Source organism: Morus notabilis, unplaced genomic scaffold, assembly GCF_000414095.1.
Source record: "Morus notabilis unplaced genomic scaffold, ASM41409v2 Scaffold467, whole genome shotgun sequence".
NCBI classification, from domain to species: domain Eukaryota; kingdom Viridiplantae; phylum Streptophyta; class Magnoliopsida; order Rosales; family Moraceae; genus Morus; species Morus notabilis.
The window spans coordinates 312,412-330,672 of record NW_010361652.1 but is presented as its reverse complement, the minus strand read 5'-3'; the positions used below and the strand labels follow the sequence as shown (position 1 = coordinate 330,672).

The window sequence follows — 18,261 nt, the reverse complement described above, 5'->3', positions numbered from 1 at the left end:
TTTACTCCTCAACAAAATGGATTGGCTGAAAGAAAGAATAAAATTTTTACCGATATGATTAACTCTATGCTTCTTAATGCTAAATTGCCTAATAATTTATGGGGGGAAGCTTTACTTACAGCATGTCATGTTCACAATAGGATTACATCTATGAAAACACATGTCTCTCCATATGAAGTATGGAAAGAAAGAACTTGATGTATTTAAGGGTGTGGGGATGTCTAGACTTTTATAGAATGATTGACCCTAAATCATCAAAGTTAGGAGCTAGAGGAATTAGAAGTGTTTTCGTAGGTTATGCTGAAAATTCCAAGGCTTATAGATTATTGAATCTAGATTCTAATGTTATTATGGAATCAAGAGACGTTGAATTTGCTGAGAACAAGTTTAGCCTTGATTCTTCCATTGAATTAGAATCTAATGTTAATCGACCATATGTTGACATTCCCGGTACCTCCACTAATAAAAGGAAAGAGTCTATGACATCTTTCGAACCGAGAAGAAGTCAACGTGAAAGAAAAGAAAAGGACTTAGCACCGGATTTTATTTCATCTCAAGCTTTAACCTTTTTGGTTGAAGGAGATAGAAATGGTGTATTCAATAAAATACCATTGTTGCTTAATATAGAAGAAGATCCAAAGACATTTAATGAAGCTATGTCTTCAAGGGATGCATCCTTTTGGAGAGAGGCCGTGAATGATGAAATGGATTCGATTATCTCGAATTAAACTTGGATCTTGGTCGATCTTCCTCTGGGATCAAAACCAATAAGCAACAAATGGGTGTTTAGAAGAAAGTACAGTACCGATGGGTCTATACTAACATTCAAAGCTAGATTGGTAGCTAAGGGCTTTAAACAAAAGTGTGGTATAGACTATTTCGATACATATGTACCGGTAGCTAGATTGACATCCATAAGAGTGCTATTTGCAATTGCATCAATATGCAATTTGTATGTGCATCAAATGGATGTTAAGACGGCTTTTCTAAATGGTGATCTTGTTGAGGAAATCTATATGGAACAACCCGAAGGGTTTGTACTACTTGGAAATAAAAAGAAGGTTTGCAAGTTAGTCAAGTCACTTTATGGTTTAAAGCAAGCACCAAAACAATGGCATGAGAAATTTGATAATGTCATTTTATCTCATGGTTTTAAGCATAATAATGCGGATAAATGCATATACTCTAAATTTACAAATAGTTTTGGTGTGATAATATGCTTATATGTTGATGACTTGCTTATCTTTGGAACAAACATGCAAGGGGTAAATGATACCAAGAAATATCTAACTTCACAATTTAAGATGAAAGATCTTGGTGAGGTAGATACTATCTTAGGTGTAAGAGTGAGGAAGTATAGTGGGGGTTACTCGTTGTGTCAATCTCATTATATTGAGAATGTGCTTCTTAAATTCAATCATTTGAAGTTTAAAGAAGCAAATACCTTATATGATTCTAGTATTAAATTACTAGAGAATGCAAGCAGAGCAGTGGCATGGCTTGACTATGCTAGTTCAATTAGTAGCTTAATGTATGCTATGCATTGTACAAGATCTGACGTAGCATTTGCGGTATGCAAAATGTCTAGGTTCACGAGTAACCCGGGTATTGAACATTGGAATGCAATTAGAAGAGTACTTAGTTATCTTAAAAGAACCATTTACTTGAGTTTGTCATATAATGACTATCCGACCGTACTTGAAGGGTACTCGGATGCAAGTTGGATAACAAGTGCAAGTGATAATAAATCCACATCCGGTTGAATTTTCACAATTGCAGGAGGAGTCGTCTCTTGGGCTTCTAAGAAACAAACGTGCATAACTCACTCTACAATGGAGAGTGAGTTTATAGCACTTGCCGCTGCAGGCAAAGAAGCGGAATGACTAAGAAATCTATTGCTTGATATTGAGTTGTGGCCACAACCGATGCCATCTATATCTTGGTACTACGATAGTGAAGCTACTTTGTCTAGAGCTTATAACAAAGTTTATAATGAAAAATCTAGACATATTAGCTTGAGACATGAATATGTTAAACAATATTATTTATGTTAGGATAAATAAGAACCTAGCGGATCCTTTGACGAAAGGTCTTTCAAGAGACTTAGTCAAAGAAACATCTAGTGGAATGGGACTGAAACCTTTTTTTGAAGGAGTCACTAATGATGGTAACCCAACTATGTAATAGTTGTACCGCTATTCCATAGTTAAATGGGTAAAAACAAATTATTGTTATGTGACCGGGTTAGCGCCGAACTTTAATTAGTCCTTTCCAAGATATCGGTGCAAAAATAGCTATGTGGTTGAGGTTGAGTTTATACTCTTAATGGAGTTTGAGTCTCATAGTAACTAGAGATATAATTCAAACTTCACCTAAGTGAACATAAGGAATGGTGCCGTTCCTAACAAGACCTTGGTTTAGTCTTGTAAATGTTCATCAATCCCAGATAGAGCACAAGGCCGGAATAGTACTAAACGATTGAAACAGTTTTAAGTCTGGGATAACACATATGTGATATATTTCCGGTATTTGCTTAAGAGACTAAGTTTAATATAAAGCACACTATTGTCTTGTGAATACTTTGAAGTATAGTCACTAAGTAAAGGTTAAAATCGAAAGATACTTTCATGTATGTATGTGTTTATCGTTGTTAATTCTGGAGAAATATTACAATCTAGTGGGGGATTGTTAGAGAGATTGTAATATATCTCTCAATTTCGATATCACAAAAATATTGGCCTAAAACACATTCGGGAGAATAGGCGCGCACAAGCGTGCGCTGCAGCACGCACGGACATGCTGCAGCGCGCACAAAACATACCTCTCGGGTTTGTTTTGTGATGCCCGAGCGCTGCAGCGTAGGGATGCGCTGCAGCGCGCACAAAACAGACCTCTTGGGTCTGTTTTGCGAAGCTCGAGTGCTGCAGCGTGAATGTCATCCGCTGCAGCGCAAATTGCTACCGGAAAACGTGTTTTCGTGTGTTTTAATGATCTGAAAAGGTCTTGAACCATTGCATCTATTTGTGATATGTTTCCTCACATATCTGAGTACTTATTAACAATAGAAATAACTATTGTTATAAGTGCATCAGCATATAAAAGATAACCTTCAAATTGGAAAAGGTATTTTTATGTGAAAGGTTGTAACGTTTAAAGAGGATGTATGCATCCCTGTCTTTAATTAATGCATTCAGAAAATACAGACTAATAATTGTTCTGGAACTCAATATTTTTGCTGGATATTGTGTTCAAGGGTTTGTTGTATCTTGGGGGTAATTTGTCATTAAAACTCATTAGCAAACTTTGAGAAGTGAGGGCAAATAAAACCTTAAAGAAAAGTATTCCTATACGCCTCAAACCCTCTTCTTGTTTTCTATATTCTTTTCATCCTCCCAAATCCAAATTTTTACCAACACCTTGTTCCACATAATCTCATTGTGCGAAATACACTCATTCAATATCTCACCATATTAACAGTGCGGATAACACCATTCTATTCTAAATGGGAATGACATGTATTAATAATGTTTTAATTAAAGATTCTGAACTTTAATTAAATTCATTATGAACATTGCTTTTTTATTATTATCCTTAAACATTATCCTCTCGTATATAACACTTATATATAATGTTTAAGGTCACATAAATAATCATAGAATTTTTATTGATATTCATAAAATATTCATAAATATATGCACATAAAATAATGAATAAACTCTTTTATTAAATAAATAATAAATATCCTATTACATCTTATGCTTCTAGGACACCATTCCCAACAAAAATGTCTTATGATTTCCAACTGTTATGAGAAATATATCAAAGAATATTGCATTATACAAAGTACTCTTATTTCATCTACAACTCTAGCTACCTCTTTTTCCCATTCACATCTCAAAGTGATGAATGTTAAGATCAAGGTTTGAACGACAGTTTTACTTATGATCCCTGTCCATATCCCCCGCCACATGTAAAGTGGGCATTTTTGTTACCATTTCATAGTTCATTTCAGTGTAGAACGAATGTTATGTTTTAAATATCATAAGGCAAAGTATTATAATAGGTATAATTCAATGAAATTTTTTTTAATTAATCCTTTTATATATGATTTAAAGCACTACTGAGTCCCGCATTTTAAGGTTATTGTTGGGATTTAAGAGAACTCTTATCATTTTTTTCGGTGAAGAACTTTTATCATTCTAAGCACAGAGAGTTATAATTGAATTTTAAATATCTACAATTTAATTTATTAAAAAAACTAAATTTAGAGAATCATATCTAAAAATTTAAAAAATATAACATATTAAATACACACACGCACAACACATGTTTTCAACCAGTATAATATAAAAACACAAGAATCAGAACAATTTCCCTTTAGTGGATTTAACCTATCCCTCTTTTTTCCCCCCCCCCCCCCCCCCCCCCCCTTCTATAGTGTTTCAATGAGGCCTCTTTTCAGGATCTTTTTAGTGTGACCTAAACTATGTTTGCCTTTAGGATGGATTACTTATTTACTTGTATTGACTTTTTTCCCCCCTTTTGTTTTAATAATGTTAGAGTGAGGGTCCTCGTGTAGGACAAGTCTTACTTATGGGTTAATTGCTTCACATCCTTTATGTTAGCTGAGTCCTCTCTATCATTCAAAAATAAAATAAAATAAAATGAAATCAGAACTTTCCTTATGAGTTTGCTTCATGAAACATACACACACACATGGCTTTTTTTTTTATCCTCCGGTGACAAGTTCCTCTAACGTAATATGTAGGTATAAAAACGTAACATCGATATTGGAGAGAAGTAACACTAAAAAATTTAGTCACCTAAAGATTATGTTACTTTCCTCTAACGTCGATGTTATATTCAATAATTGTCATATTATGTTTTGACAGCTACATGTTACGTTGAAGGGACGGTCCCTCTAGAGAGACATAAAAAAAAGCCTATATATATATATATAATATCATAACTATAATTAGACTTTCATATATCACTACAAGAAATAAGACTTTTAGTGACGATGATTGTCATCGCTAAAAGATTTTCAACGACGACTTGTCAGCTAAACAGTCGTCGTTAATTCTCTGTCGCTAAAAGTTTTTTAGCAATGACTATGTATCGTCGCTAATTCCAAATCAAAGATAAAGATTGTTGATGACGTCAATAGAACTATTCGTGATGACATTTTCAAAAATGTCGTCGCAAAAAAGAGTTGGATTTGTTCGAATTTTAAATACGAAAAACATTTTAATGACGACACCAAAAGTTTTTCGAACAGAGAAATAGTTGTAGCTAATTATTATTTTTAATTAAATTTTTGTTGTTTATTTTGTTCTGTAGTTTTTTTTTTAATTTTTTTTTGCAGCTTAAAATTTTTGTTGTTTATTTTGTTCTGTAGTTTTTTTTTTAATTTTTTTTTTGCAGCTTATGAATTAAAGTGGAAATTAGGTTTTTTTAAATTTGAATTAAATTAGAATTTAATTAAATGATAGAAATGCCAAATAATTAAAAAGTGGATAATAATAGTATTAATAATAATATATAGACAGATAACGAAACAGATAGATAAAACATACATATCCAAACGTCTACAATAAATAAAAATAGTATAAGTTTAATAAGATACTGTAATAAGATCCTAATATCCTAAGTTAACATTTTCTCCATCTTCTTCTTCTTCAGCTTCATCATCTTCTTCATCGGTCCTAGGAAGCACAATTCCTGGCGGGGTGAAATGACAGTGCGCTCAACTCTAGGTCGTAGCTCCATCATCTCCTTGACCAACGCCGTATGGCTGGCGTGTAAACTCAAAAGCCACTGCTGCATATCTGGAGCTAAACATGCGGTAGGCATCTCAGACTGTGATCCGGACGAGGAAGAAGTAGAAGATGAACGTCGCTGAGTCATTTTAGGTTTCACTCCCAGGCGGTGACCCCTATGGTTCCCAAGAACATTCTCAAGAATAACAATCTCATCGACGTTACTGGTGGAGGAGCTTGACCCAGACTCCGACACCTGAGTCTGTCCCTCATCTACCATCTTGCCCTATTATTAGTAATTAGTAAATATTAATTGACAATAGAATTTGTTAATGAATAAGAACATTTTGAAAGACTTTTCGTAAATATATACTCACATATGCTGCCGCAGCAGCCTTATTGGCCCAACCATTACCTTGACGGAAATATAGATCACACCAGTTGTCAATCAACGACTGCGGCTGTCGGGTCTCGGGGTTCCTCTGTATCATTGAATTGGTCCAATTGGTGTAAAAGTTAAAGAACTAAATGTTTTAAAAAAAATTGTTACACAATGAAAATGTAAATATTATTTTACCTTCTCGTGTCGATGCTGAAAGTATAACTTTCGGCCCTGATAGGTTGGCCACTTGACGTTCCTCTTGTTTGTTGAATTTATCGCTGATTTTGCTTGTAAAGATAAACATTAAAGTAACATAATATTTTTTACTATCTCAGAAGTAATAAATTCGTCGCTAAATGTCTAATTTGTCGCCAAAAAAAATGGAATAAATTTTTGCATACATCATTCTAGTATTAGTAACGACATGAAGTGGGGCCCACTTCTTAATTCCAGGGGTTTCCTCCCCACTCTTTATGACAATTAGCGATGACAGTTATCGTCGTTAAAAGCGTCGCCGCTAAATGTGTTGTTTCTTGTAGTGTATTTGGAGGCAAACTATTAGAGAAAGAGGTCATCTAACAACCAAAGATACAAGTGAGTAGGGATTTCTTGTGTAAGGTTAAACAAATTTAGTCTGAATGCTTCAATGCCTTCAGTATCTCCTCTAATTATAAGTCTAAAGAGACTATATAATGGAGATCAGCCGGCTGACAGGTTTTCTAAACGGATTCGACTGCATGTAGTGAATCCGCTAGAAATTAAGTTTTCTCTCATTAATTCATCTTATACATATGATATGCCCTCAAAATATACATATATATATATATATATATATATATTGGTAATCAAAGGGAAACGCCAGCCAGCTTGTTTCCTTGATTTCCTTGTTATCCGTTTTTTTTTTTTTTTTTTTTAGTTTCTTAATCAATCTCTGTCCAACTGTCCTAGATATGAGATGTGTCGGCATATATATCCTTTATCTTGTTATATAAAACAAAGTGAATAACTATTAATTTTTTATTTTTTATTCTTTTAGTTTCATCAGGTAAGGGATACAAAAGATACGATTCTTGCTAGCTAAATTTATTATAACTACCCAGTATCTTTTAGACATTAAGGAATAATGAGTGTTTGTTGCAAATAAACGTGCTCATTGCGAACTAAATAATATATTGTGTTCAAATTATACTTTATCCACTAATGAACTAGTATAATATCGTTAATGCCTATTTCATCCAATTAATTTCTTTCAATTATCATCAAATAGCATCATGTGGGGACAAAAAATAGTGGAAACCATCACCTAACTGATTTTTTTTTTTTTTTTTTTGTTGACAACTAGCTATGTCTATATATTATAAATAGAACCACGTCCCAGAACTGTAGATCACTCAAATTAGTAAGGATACAAGAATAATTTGCATCCTTTAATTACTTCTATCTTTAGCTAATTAATTAAGTACTAATCATAATTGTCTTATAGTCATGGCTTCCTTTTCCTTCTCTATTTGCAGCTCGTTCCTCATTATCTTGTTTTTATTGGGAAGGGTTTCTGCTAATCTATCAAATGAGTACTTTTATTCTGCTTCATGCCCAAAAGCCCTCAATATAATTCAAAGGGAAGTACGGAAAGCAGTGGCAAAAGAGCCTCGCATGGGAGGCTCATTGCTCCGCCTCCATTTTCACGATTGCTTTGTCAATGCAAGTCCTCTTTACTTCACCCTTTTTTTTTTTTTTACTGTTATAACCTTTTATATATCAAGCCTATATATATATATATATCCATAGATGAGGAAAAAATCTAATCAAGTTATTCAAGTACTTTAAATTCTCTCTCTCTCTCTCTCCCCCCATTTTTTAAAGAGATTTCTTTAGAAATGTGTTTCAAACTTAAGCTCTATTAAGTGCTCCATTTGCTCATGAGATAATGCATGTATTATTGATACTAATATCTTGCTAGGTATACTCTTATTGTGTGTTATGTATGCATGTAATTGAGCAGGGTTGTGACGCATCTGTATTATTAGATGACACAACAAACTTCATAGGAGAGAAGAATGCAGCACCGAATAAGGATTCGGTGAGAGGATATGACGTGATTGACAAAATAAAAGAAGAACTAGAAAAAGAATGCCCTGGAGTTGTCTCATGCGCTGATATTTTAGCAGTTGCTGCTCGTGACTCCGTTGATGCGGTAAGAATATGTCTCTCAATTGTCTTTAATCAGAGATTTTTTCTTTTTCTTTTTTTTTTTAAATTTCATAATGTCATTGTAAATAAAGGTAAAATTATAAATTTGACTCTCACATCATTTAAAAATATAAAAAATAAAGGCATATAAGGTTAACCTTTTAAGATATATCCAAAACTCTTAGAAAGTTATTTCTATCCTCACTTATGCCCTTGATTGTTACCCATGTTCCACTAATGGTTTTTTTTTTTTGGGGGATAAAATACTAATGTTCAATCAATTTTGGAATATTAATTCTTCAGTTGCGACCTCAGCCATATGGGAAATACATTCCACCTCTATTTCCATTTCCAACATGGAGAGTGGAATTAGGCAGAAGAGACTCAAGGACAGCAAGTGCAAATAATGCGACCACAGACCTCCCTTCTCCCATCTCAAATCTTACAGGCCTTATATCTAGCTTCTCCAGAAAAGGCTTTACCACTCAAGAAATGGTTGTTCTCTCAGGTAACTTACCTATTTCGTTTAATTTACCCTACGACCTCTCTCAATAAACCTATGTAATTTACCATCACAAACTAACATGCTTAAGCAATGATTAACAAGAAATCAACAACATTAATATATGTAAGGCAAGGAAGATCAATATATATGAGAGAGATGTCCTGGCTCAATGGTACACAACATGAAAAATTCAAAAGAGTTTTTATTGAATGAAACATATAATCTATAACTTTTCTCTTATCAAGTGAAAGTACAATAAAAATTCTTATTGAAGGAAGCTACAATTGAAATTTTACAAAAATTATGACCAAAACGAATCACAATTCAAGTTTTTGCTACAATATTTTCTCTCATAAAAATCTAACTTCAACTTTTTTGCAATAATGTTTTCTCTCACGTAAATTTACTTTTCAACTCATGTTAAAAACACGAATTAGAAAAGCGAACAAAGCCTATAAATATAATTAATTAAAAAAGCCTTAGTGGGGACATCATGTACTCTCACTAAAGCATATTGTGTTGCTCCGGATTAAGGCCATATGTCCCCCGATTAATGTCTCATTTCGTGTCCTCTAATAAGATCATTGTCATGTTAGTTAAAATATTTTAACACTTTTTAATTAGTGTGACATGAGATTTTTATTGACATGATATTTTAGTTGACGCTGTATGATAGTATTGGAATAACATAAAAAAAGGATATCAAACATGGTATTCATCCCATAGAGATAGAACCGCATCACTCACAAATAGTAAGTCTCACCTATCCACTTAGCGGGACTTACTTCATGTGAGTAGTGATATTTTAACTCAATGAGAATGAATATGGATGCTCAAAGGATATTAGTAAGGGTTACAAGAGTCGATTCCCTGTGGCTCTGCTACTATCGGGGCTCTAAATCCATGAAAAAAATATCAATGAAAATCTGAAAATACGCTGAAAAATGAAAAGTACTATTTAAGCGTGTTTTAAAAGGAAACTATATTATTCTATCTTGATTATTTATTTCATTAGTATTCCAATTATATTTCAAAATAAAAGATGCATAGTTAGTTCCTTTTTTTTTCTCTTTTATCTTTGAGCTAAAATGCATTGTGAGTTCTTAATATATTAAAATTTTTTACATGTATATATATATGTATATTTCTTCAATATTATCTATGGAAACTCAATAATATATCGATATTCGTATATTGTTTTAAAAAGGATCGATCATATAATATAAGCAACATGTTATTAATAGCCTAATAATTAATTGTTATATTTATTGTTTCCCCTTTTTCTTTAAGTACCCTAACTCCTATATATACATATATACAGGAGCTCACACAATCGGTAAAGCACGTTGCCTATCATTCAGGGATCATATCTACAACGACACAAACATAAATCCATTTTTTGCTACATCATTGAAGAGAAAGTGTCCAAGAAAGGCTGGGGATGGGGACAGTAAACTTGCTCCTCTTGATGTAACAACCAAAAACACTTTTGACAACAATTACTTCCGGGATTTGGTGAATAAAAAGGGTGTTTTGCACTCTGACCAACAGCTCTTCAACAACGGCCCAACTGATAATCTGGTCAGACTCTACAGCAGGAGCCCACAACTGTTTCTGAAAGATTTTTCGAAAGCCATTGTCAAGATGGGAAGACTCAGCCCTCTCACTGGTTCTGCTGGAGAGATCAGACGCAAGTGCAGCAAAAGAAACTAATTATATTCTCCTGTCCATGAATATTATTATTTTCATGCATATATATATATATATATATATGGCTTTGTGTTCTGATCTTAGAACATTACGGAGATTACTTGTAAGCGGTGTAGTTGCCTTCAATTAAGTTTAAAAAAAATGTAACGGTGTGGTAAATTGGTAATTGCATGTTATAATTATGTATTGGCTCCATTACAATGATGTAATAAGATTAATTATGACATGTTTGGTAGTTCATATTATATTGTATAAAGTGTATTGTATTGTAAAAGAATGCGAAATACATATCCTATTTCAAACTCTTTTTCAAATAATACCCTATTCAGTTAACACGTGGCATTCTGATTTTATCAAATAAAGAAACTTAACAATGACTCACCCTTTCAATCATATTTACAACACTGTTTAGGCATTTTTTTTCCGTTTCCTGAGAATTTGTTAGCTTTCCCGATTAGGACAGTGCCCGTTGGGTCCTCAAGCTCTATCAAACCAGATTTTCCCTATGTCAAACCAGATTTCTACTGCTGAAACTCTATCAAACCATTTCACCATAGACAATCTATTTGGCATCCCTCAAAATTGGTGAAATTCTTCCGAAAGAGTGCAAAGACCCTCCAAATTTCCCAAATAATTTTCATTTTTCCTTCATCATTTGATTTTCTTAAACTATATTTATGGTACGGATCACACCAAGCAGCATAAAATCTCAGAAATCGTTCAAGGTAGTAACTTTCCGAAAACCCAGAAAGCAACTACCCACAAAGATCAAATACAAGAGAAATCATAGGAGATTTGCTGGAGAAGGGGCATGTGCGTGCAAACCAGGGCCAATGTTCTCTCTGAATCGGTAGGGCCACCATCTTCTCCGACGACGCCGACTCGTTGAACTCCGACAAGAGGTTCGACAAACCATGGCGAGATGGAGGCGCAGTCTGCGCCGTGCAGATGGTGGGTTCGCAATGGTCATGGAGGATCTCATGACGGCCTGAGTTCGAGATGGTGCCTGGTTCGTGTGGTGGTGGGCTCGCGAGACGACAGGGGGCGCCGGCCATGGATCTAGGATAGATTTTGTGGTGTCTTTTCCTTTTTATTTTTGTGTGAATCTGACATTGCATTTAGGTTTTTCCTTCTTGGTGATGGTGATAATTTTTCACAATAATGGTTTTTGGGTTGCAGGTTCCATCTACCAAAGATGTAGGATTTTTTTTTTGGGGGGCTGGAAAAGCATAGATGCAGGATTCTTAGTTGAAGAGTTATGACGATAAAAAGCTTCTATTGACAAAAAAAATAAAAATAAAAATAAACAAAAAATAAAATTAGAAGAATGGCAGTATTGTAAATATGATTGAAAAAGTGAGTCATTGTTAAGTGTATTTGTTAGATAGACTAAGAATGCCACATGTCAAATGAATAGAGCAGCATCTGAAAGAAAGTCTGAAAGAGAGTGTGTATTTAGCATCTCTTCTATTGTGCTCTGCTATTATAATATAATACAATGTTTAGTGTTATAACGTATAAGAGGTTAAAATATAAAATTTTAATAATTTTGAAATCAAAATATAAGTTTTGAAAAAAATTTAAAATCAAAATATAATTTTTCAAAAGTTTTAGGGCCAATATTGAATGTTTAAAAAATGTTGAGGTCAACGTGTAATTTTGTAAGAGTTTTGGGGTCAAAATGTAATTTTTTTAAAAAAATATAAATTTGCATTGTGTCTCCTCAATTTTTCAACAATGATAGGTTTTGGTATGAACCTATGTCCGTCTGAGTTTGATCTCTAGTCGTGCACATCCTTGACATCAATCATCGATTCACTATAAAATAATACAATACAATACACAAAAAATAAGCAGTATTCAATAATATGACATAGAACATATTAATTTACCATTCGTATTAGTTTATACTATACAATGGTCTCTTCAAATATAATATTATTATACAATACGGTGTTCTAATACGGTTAAACAAACGTGCCCTTAATTTCTATATATTTGCCCGTGTTGGTATCTATACATGTCAATTGTGTCGTATATTTCTCTTTATAGTAGTTTATAAAATCTTCAACAAATGATTGATAGTTTTTAGGTCAAATGAATTAAATATATTTATGCAGACATGTAATTTTTTTAATTATTGAGAACATGTAAAATTTTCATGAAAATTACATAATAAAAAAGAAAAAAGATTGTGTTTGTCGTGTTGGCCCATTGTATTTATGTTTATTGTCGCGTTGTGTCATGTTAAACTACATATTTAAAATTATGAGCCTGACACGGCCTATCACTTCATGTTGTCCTTAATGGAGCACAATATAATCACGAGTCATCCTATACCCGACCTAAAATTTTTTGTGCTATGCCAACCACACTTGTTGGGTGGTCCAGCTAAACTGACATATGAGAGGGAATAGAATTACCTGGTGGAATGGTGGAACAATGTTTTTCCCCTCTCTCTGGGCGTGTGCTTATTTAACTTAAGAGTATTGTCGGTTATGTTTGCTATTTAACTAGATTTGAGGATTAGAGTGACGTACGTAAGGAAATATCAATTAGCATTATCATTGGATACTAGTTCCATATCGCTAAAGTCAGCGCAAACAATAACAAGACGCGGAATTGCGGATGTCAAAGTACCGAGGAAGAAAAACTAGAAACTAGCTAGTGCCAGAATGAAGTGAACAAGTGGCAATAAAACTAATTAACACCTCCAAATACAATTCATGTCGCATTCCTTAATTTCTGCTGTAGGCATATGGTTTTCCCCCAAAAAAAAATTGCATTTTTTTTTTCTTTTTAATCGATAATTGCATTTTCTGACCAATGGTAACGGTCACTATCAGTTCCTACTTTTTGTGGAAGGTTCAAATAAATAAAATGTAAAACATGACTAGCATCTTGACTTTAGATTCTTTTTTATCCTTTTCATTATTATTTTGTGTCGTTTAGACTTTATTATAGAGCCTTAAAATATAGTAGTACGTGCCAGCCTAGCTTAATCTGCATTGGGAATGATTCTCACGACCTCATTTCTTAAGAGTATGTTTGGTAGGAAAGAAAAATAGAAGAAAAGAAGAAGGTGGAGAGATTTTGGGAGGAAAAATAAAAATGTAGGTTGTTTGGTTAGAGGGAAAAGAGAAAAGAAGAGAAAATGGAGTGAAAAATAGTACATGTAGGTCTCATCATTTTTTTCTTTCCACAAATGGGCAGAAAATGAGATGAAAAATAGGGACAACTACTTAAAGTGAGTAAAGTTACTAAACTATTATTTTCTCCATCAACAAGCAAAAAATTTAAGGGTATAAAAGTAATTTACGAGTAAAATTTTCTCTTTCCTCCCAATTTAACTTCCAATACCAAATAAGTGAAGGTAAGTTCATTTTTTTTTCATCTTCTCATACCAAACAACATAAAAGAAAATCAATTTCCTTTCTATCATTGCTATTTTTCATCACTTTCATATTTTCTTTCTATCTTATTTTCTCTCATTCCTACCAAACATAGCATAAAAGTCTCGGTCCAACGACCCAGATCAGGCGCAGCTTGGCTGTACTAATAAATAACAGCTTTTGTGTGTGCGCGCGCGTGTGTGTGTGGGGTAAGTACAAGTCTAGAACTCATTCATATGCATGGAACTTTCTCCAAGCTCATTTTTTCCTCTCTTGTTGAATTTCAGTTTTTTGGTAAATGAGAATTGTAACTAATACTCTAAAATACAAATAAAACTTGGCGCCGCCGCGCGCTGACAAAATATATGTAAAACTTGTAGTGATCAGCCGCCAGCTGGTGTGTTTTGTAATTTGCCGGCTGACTTTTTATATCCTCGATCTCTAGAAATGTACCACCATTTTTAAGGAAAGATCACCGATATTTTTGGTCGCTATCCGAACATGATTTGAAGCAAAATTGAGTCATTTTGTCAGGTAATGATGTTACAATATTCCAAATGGAAATTAGTACCTTTTTTCTTTCTATATATGTATTAATTAAATTCAGTGCTACTGCATTTATAATTTATATAATTTATGTGCAGATAAATATCGAAGGAAGTGATAAGCTACTGAAGACACTTGATATACATAATTAATTTATATTTTATTCGTTTTTCTGAACCTACTGATTTAATAGTGGAAATCGATAAAAAAAAATATTTTCCATTCCAAGCCACTTAATGTGGTAATTCTATGCCCATATATATATATATATATATGTATATATATACCTCAATATTAATTAGATGTCTTAGAGGTAAACTCCCTTATCGAAGAATAAATAAATCGCACGCTTTCTTTCAATCATTGAGTAGGAGAGAAGGCGCAATAGACCATGTAAACTATACAATTAAAAGGTTTGACATTAAAAAGTCAGCTAATTCTTTAAATATCGTGTGAATGTGTGTGTGTATTCCCGATTGTAGTTGCGTAAATCATTTATTGGAATGATAGTTGACAACTAGCTAGCTCTTCATCTATAAATATTGAACACACAGGCAGTAGTTGACCTGCTATACAAGGTAGAAATTGAATATTTACTAGGTTTTGCCGTGCTCCACCTTGCCATGGCTTCCTTCTCCTCGTATACTTTCTCCATCATTTTGATCGTCTTTCTATTAGGAACAAGGGTTTCCGCTGAGCTATCGCCTCTTTTTTATTCGCTTTCATGCCCAAATGCCCTCAATGTAATTCAGCGTCAAGTATTCGAGGCAGTAGACAATGACCGTCGCATGGGAGCCTCACTACTCCGCCTCCATTTCCATGATTGCTTCATCAATGTAAGTTCTCTCTCTCTCTCTCTCTCTCTTTCTACATATATATATATATATATATGTATGTTTTCGTGCACTTGTCAGAAATGAACAATAACCTATAGATATATAGCTAAGTAACTCTAGAATTTTTTTTCTTAATTGCTAGAATATCTATAGTGTTATACTTACGCCTAACTTTCAATGTCGTATGAGCTAATTATTATACGAGATATTTCAATCAGAGAAACAGCACAAATATATTCTGAACAATATATAATCTCTGCACGACAATAGTACTAAGCTGGAAGAATCTGCAGACAATGCTCAAAATTCTGGCGTTGACCTTTATAACTGCAATTCTGAAGAAAATTATGTGGAACAGTTGCCATTGCCAATGACGAATGATCCTGCTCCTATCATTCTCCCTGCGTCAATAATGAGATTTCTGATTTACCTCGAACGCTCTTTAAAAAAAAAAAAAAAGAAATTAATATGCTCTCTTTGCTGGCAATGAAAAGGGTTTCAAGTTGCGTAAATAGGACTATTTAATTATGCACTCTTTTAGCTCTTTTGATTAAAAGGGTGGAACTATTTCATTGCGTTAGGTTTTTTTGTTTGTCTTTCTTCATTTTTTTTTTTTTTGTAAGACTTTATGGATGGATGTTATTTTGTTTTGCTTGTTTTATTTTTATTAATAAATAAGAGAAGAGCTTTTACGTCGAGTTGCTTATAATGGATGTCAACTTAGTTAGAATATGATTATAAACTATTCTTTTTTTTATCAATTAACATTTCTCTCTATTTACTAATTAAAAATAATAATATATATGTTAATTTAAATGTCTGCATATATAATTTGAACAGGGCTGTGATGGATCCGTATTGTTGGACGATACAGATGATTTCATAGGAGAGAAAACGGCATTCCCAAATATTCAATTAGAGGATTTGACGTTATTGATACCATTAAAACTAAACTTGAAAAAGAATGTCCTGGAAAGGTCTCTTGCGCTGATATTTTAGTTGTTGCTGCTCGTGATTCTGTTGTTAAAGTAAGATACTAATTATTCTTTATTTTTGACTTATATTACTCTATCACGTGAATTAAGTTTCATCATCTTGTTTGGGGATCAAACTAAACAATTCTAAGAGATATATAGTTCATTTCAAATTAAATTAATAAATTTGACTACCGGTAACGATGCTAGTAAATTAATAATGCACGCCTAAACTGTCCTAATTAGATATAATGTAAGAAAAGAAAAAAAAAACAGTATTTCTTCTACTAATACTAATACATACGTATGGATTATTTGCTATTTTATGCCGTGTGCTTTAAGTTTATTAAGAATAGATATAATGTATTTTGGATATTCTTAACATTGTAATGTACCTTTGAACTTTAATTTCATATTAAATTCATATTTTCTCTCGCGGTGAAATATCATTATTCAAAAAATATTAAGACTTATCTTTAAAGATAAATATATACTTTAGGATTGTTTGGTTATCAGTTTACGATAATTTTTAAAGGCTAAAGGTATTGGTCAAAACTGGTATACATGAAATTAAGGTATAGATTTATCATAAAAGTAAATTCAGAAGTACAATGATCAGAACAACCAAAACGCATATTATGCCATTTTTTTAAGCAAAAAAGAAGGAAAATTGACATCAAGGAACTAACGCACATAGTTGGCACACAAATGCTCGCACCCTAGCTACACTAAGCCTCCGCTCAAACACGGCATGCATTTTTTCTAAGCTTAAAATGTAGGGTTAAAATAGTAATTAAAAACACTATTTCGAGTAAGACGAGCAATACTATTTTTCTTTTTTCCAAATTCATCAATATATAATATATATGTATACACACACACACACACATATACACACACACACTTAATTGTTGCCCATATAATTGTTTATTCAGCAAGTTGGGAGGCACCACATGGACTGTTCTGTTAGGCAGACGAGATTCCAAAACAGCAAACCGGACTACCGCTAATATCGATCTTCCCTCCGCCCTCTCAGATCTTAGCACTATTATATCTTCCTTCTCAAACAGGGTTTTACTACCGAAGAAATGGTTATTCTCTCAGGTATTGTTGATTGTAATTTCTTTTTTTCTTTTTTTTTTTTTGACCTTTTTCCCTTTGTAAACAAGTTTATTAATACTACATGTACGTATAAAACACAAGTACTAATCATAATTCGTGTTTTCATTTGCCCTAATACATAGGAGCTCACACTGTGGGTGGTGCACGTTGATTCTCATTTCGAACACGCATATATAATGAGACAAACATAGATTCAGCTTATGCTGAATCATTGAAGGCTAATTGTTCCAGTTTAGGTGGAGATGATAGCCTAGCTTCTCTTGATGTGACCACGAAATACATTTTCGACAATGCTTATTGCGTAAACATGGTGAAAAAGAAAGCTCTTTTTTGCACTCTGATCAAGAGCTCTAAAATGGTGGCTCAACAGATTCGACAGTGAGAGTTCTACAGCTCAAGTCTTGCAAACTTTCTTTTGGATTTTGGTAAAGCTATGATTAAGATGGGAAATCTCAGCCCTCTTACCGGATCGAACGGAGAGATCAGAACTGACTGTAGAAAGAGCAACTAAAGTAGTCGTTTGGCATTTCTTATTTATTAGATTAGACAAGATCATAGAAATTTATGTCGATTGTGCAATGTGGTTGCGGCTTCTGTAAAACATTGTATCTCCATATATAGTGTAAGGTCTACGTATATGTATGCTATTGGATAAATAAATAAAAGTTATTTTTTTCTGTAAGCAAAAAATTTATTGAAAGAAAAGAAAAACAGGAAGATAGTCATACAAACGTAAGTCATGGAAGGTCTAAAAAAATAGAGGGAAACTTTACAAAAATAAAAAAAAAAATTACAAAAAAAAAAGCCCTGATATGAGAAAACATTATCAATTCCTCAATTTAAAT

General features: G+C 33.2%; 1 protein-coding gene and 1 pseudogene across 1 annotated transcript; both read left to right on the top strand.

Annotated features, from left to right (window-relative positions):
• The first annotated feature begins 7,626 nt into the window (after nucleotides 1-7,626).
• Nucleotides 7,627-10,549, top strand: LOC21408738 (peroxidase P7). The gene is made up of 4 exons (XM_024167179.1): nucleotides 7,627-7,842; nucleotides 8,144-8,330; nucleotides 8,669-8,839; nucleotides 10,158-10,549. The coding sequence occupies exons 1-4, from the start codon at nucleotides 7,627-7,629 to the stop codon at nucleotides 10,547-10,549; spliced, it is 966 nt and encodes a 321-aa protein (XP_024022947.1).
• A 4,630-nt stretch (nucleotides 10,550-15,179) lies between these two features.
• LOC112092038 lies at nucleotides 15,180-17,927 on the top strand (annotated as a pseudogene).
• The last annotated feature ends 334 nt before the right edge of the window (nucleotides 17,928-18,261 follow it).

Bases quoted from the DNA above. Each gene is read 5' to 3' on its own strand.
- LOC21408738 (XM_024167179.1), top strand. From the start codon at position 7,627: ATGGCTTCCTTTTCCTTCTCTATTTGCAGCTCGTTCCTCATTATCTTG. The intron at 8,331-8,668 runs ATGCGGTAAGAA...AATACATTCCAC, and splicing joins TGCTGCTCGTGACTCCGTTG to CTCTATTTCCATTTCCAACA. The intron at 8,840-10,157 runs GTAACTTACCTA...ACATATATACAG, and splicing joins AGAAATGGTTGTTCTCTCAG to GAGCTCACACAATCGGTAAA.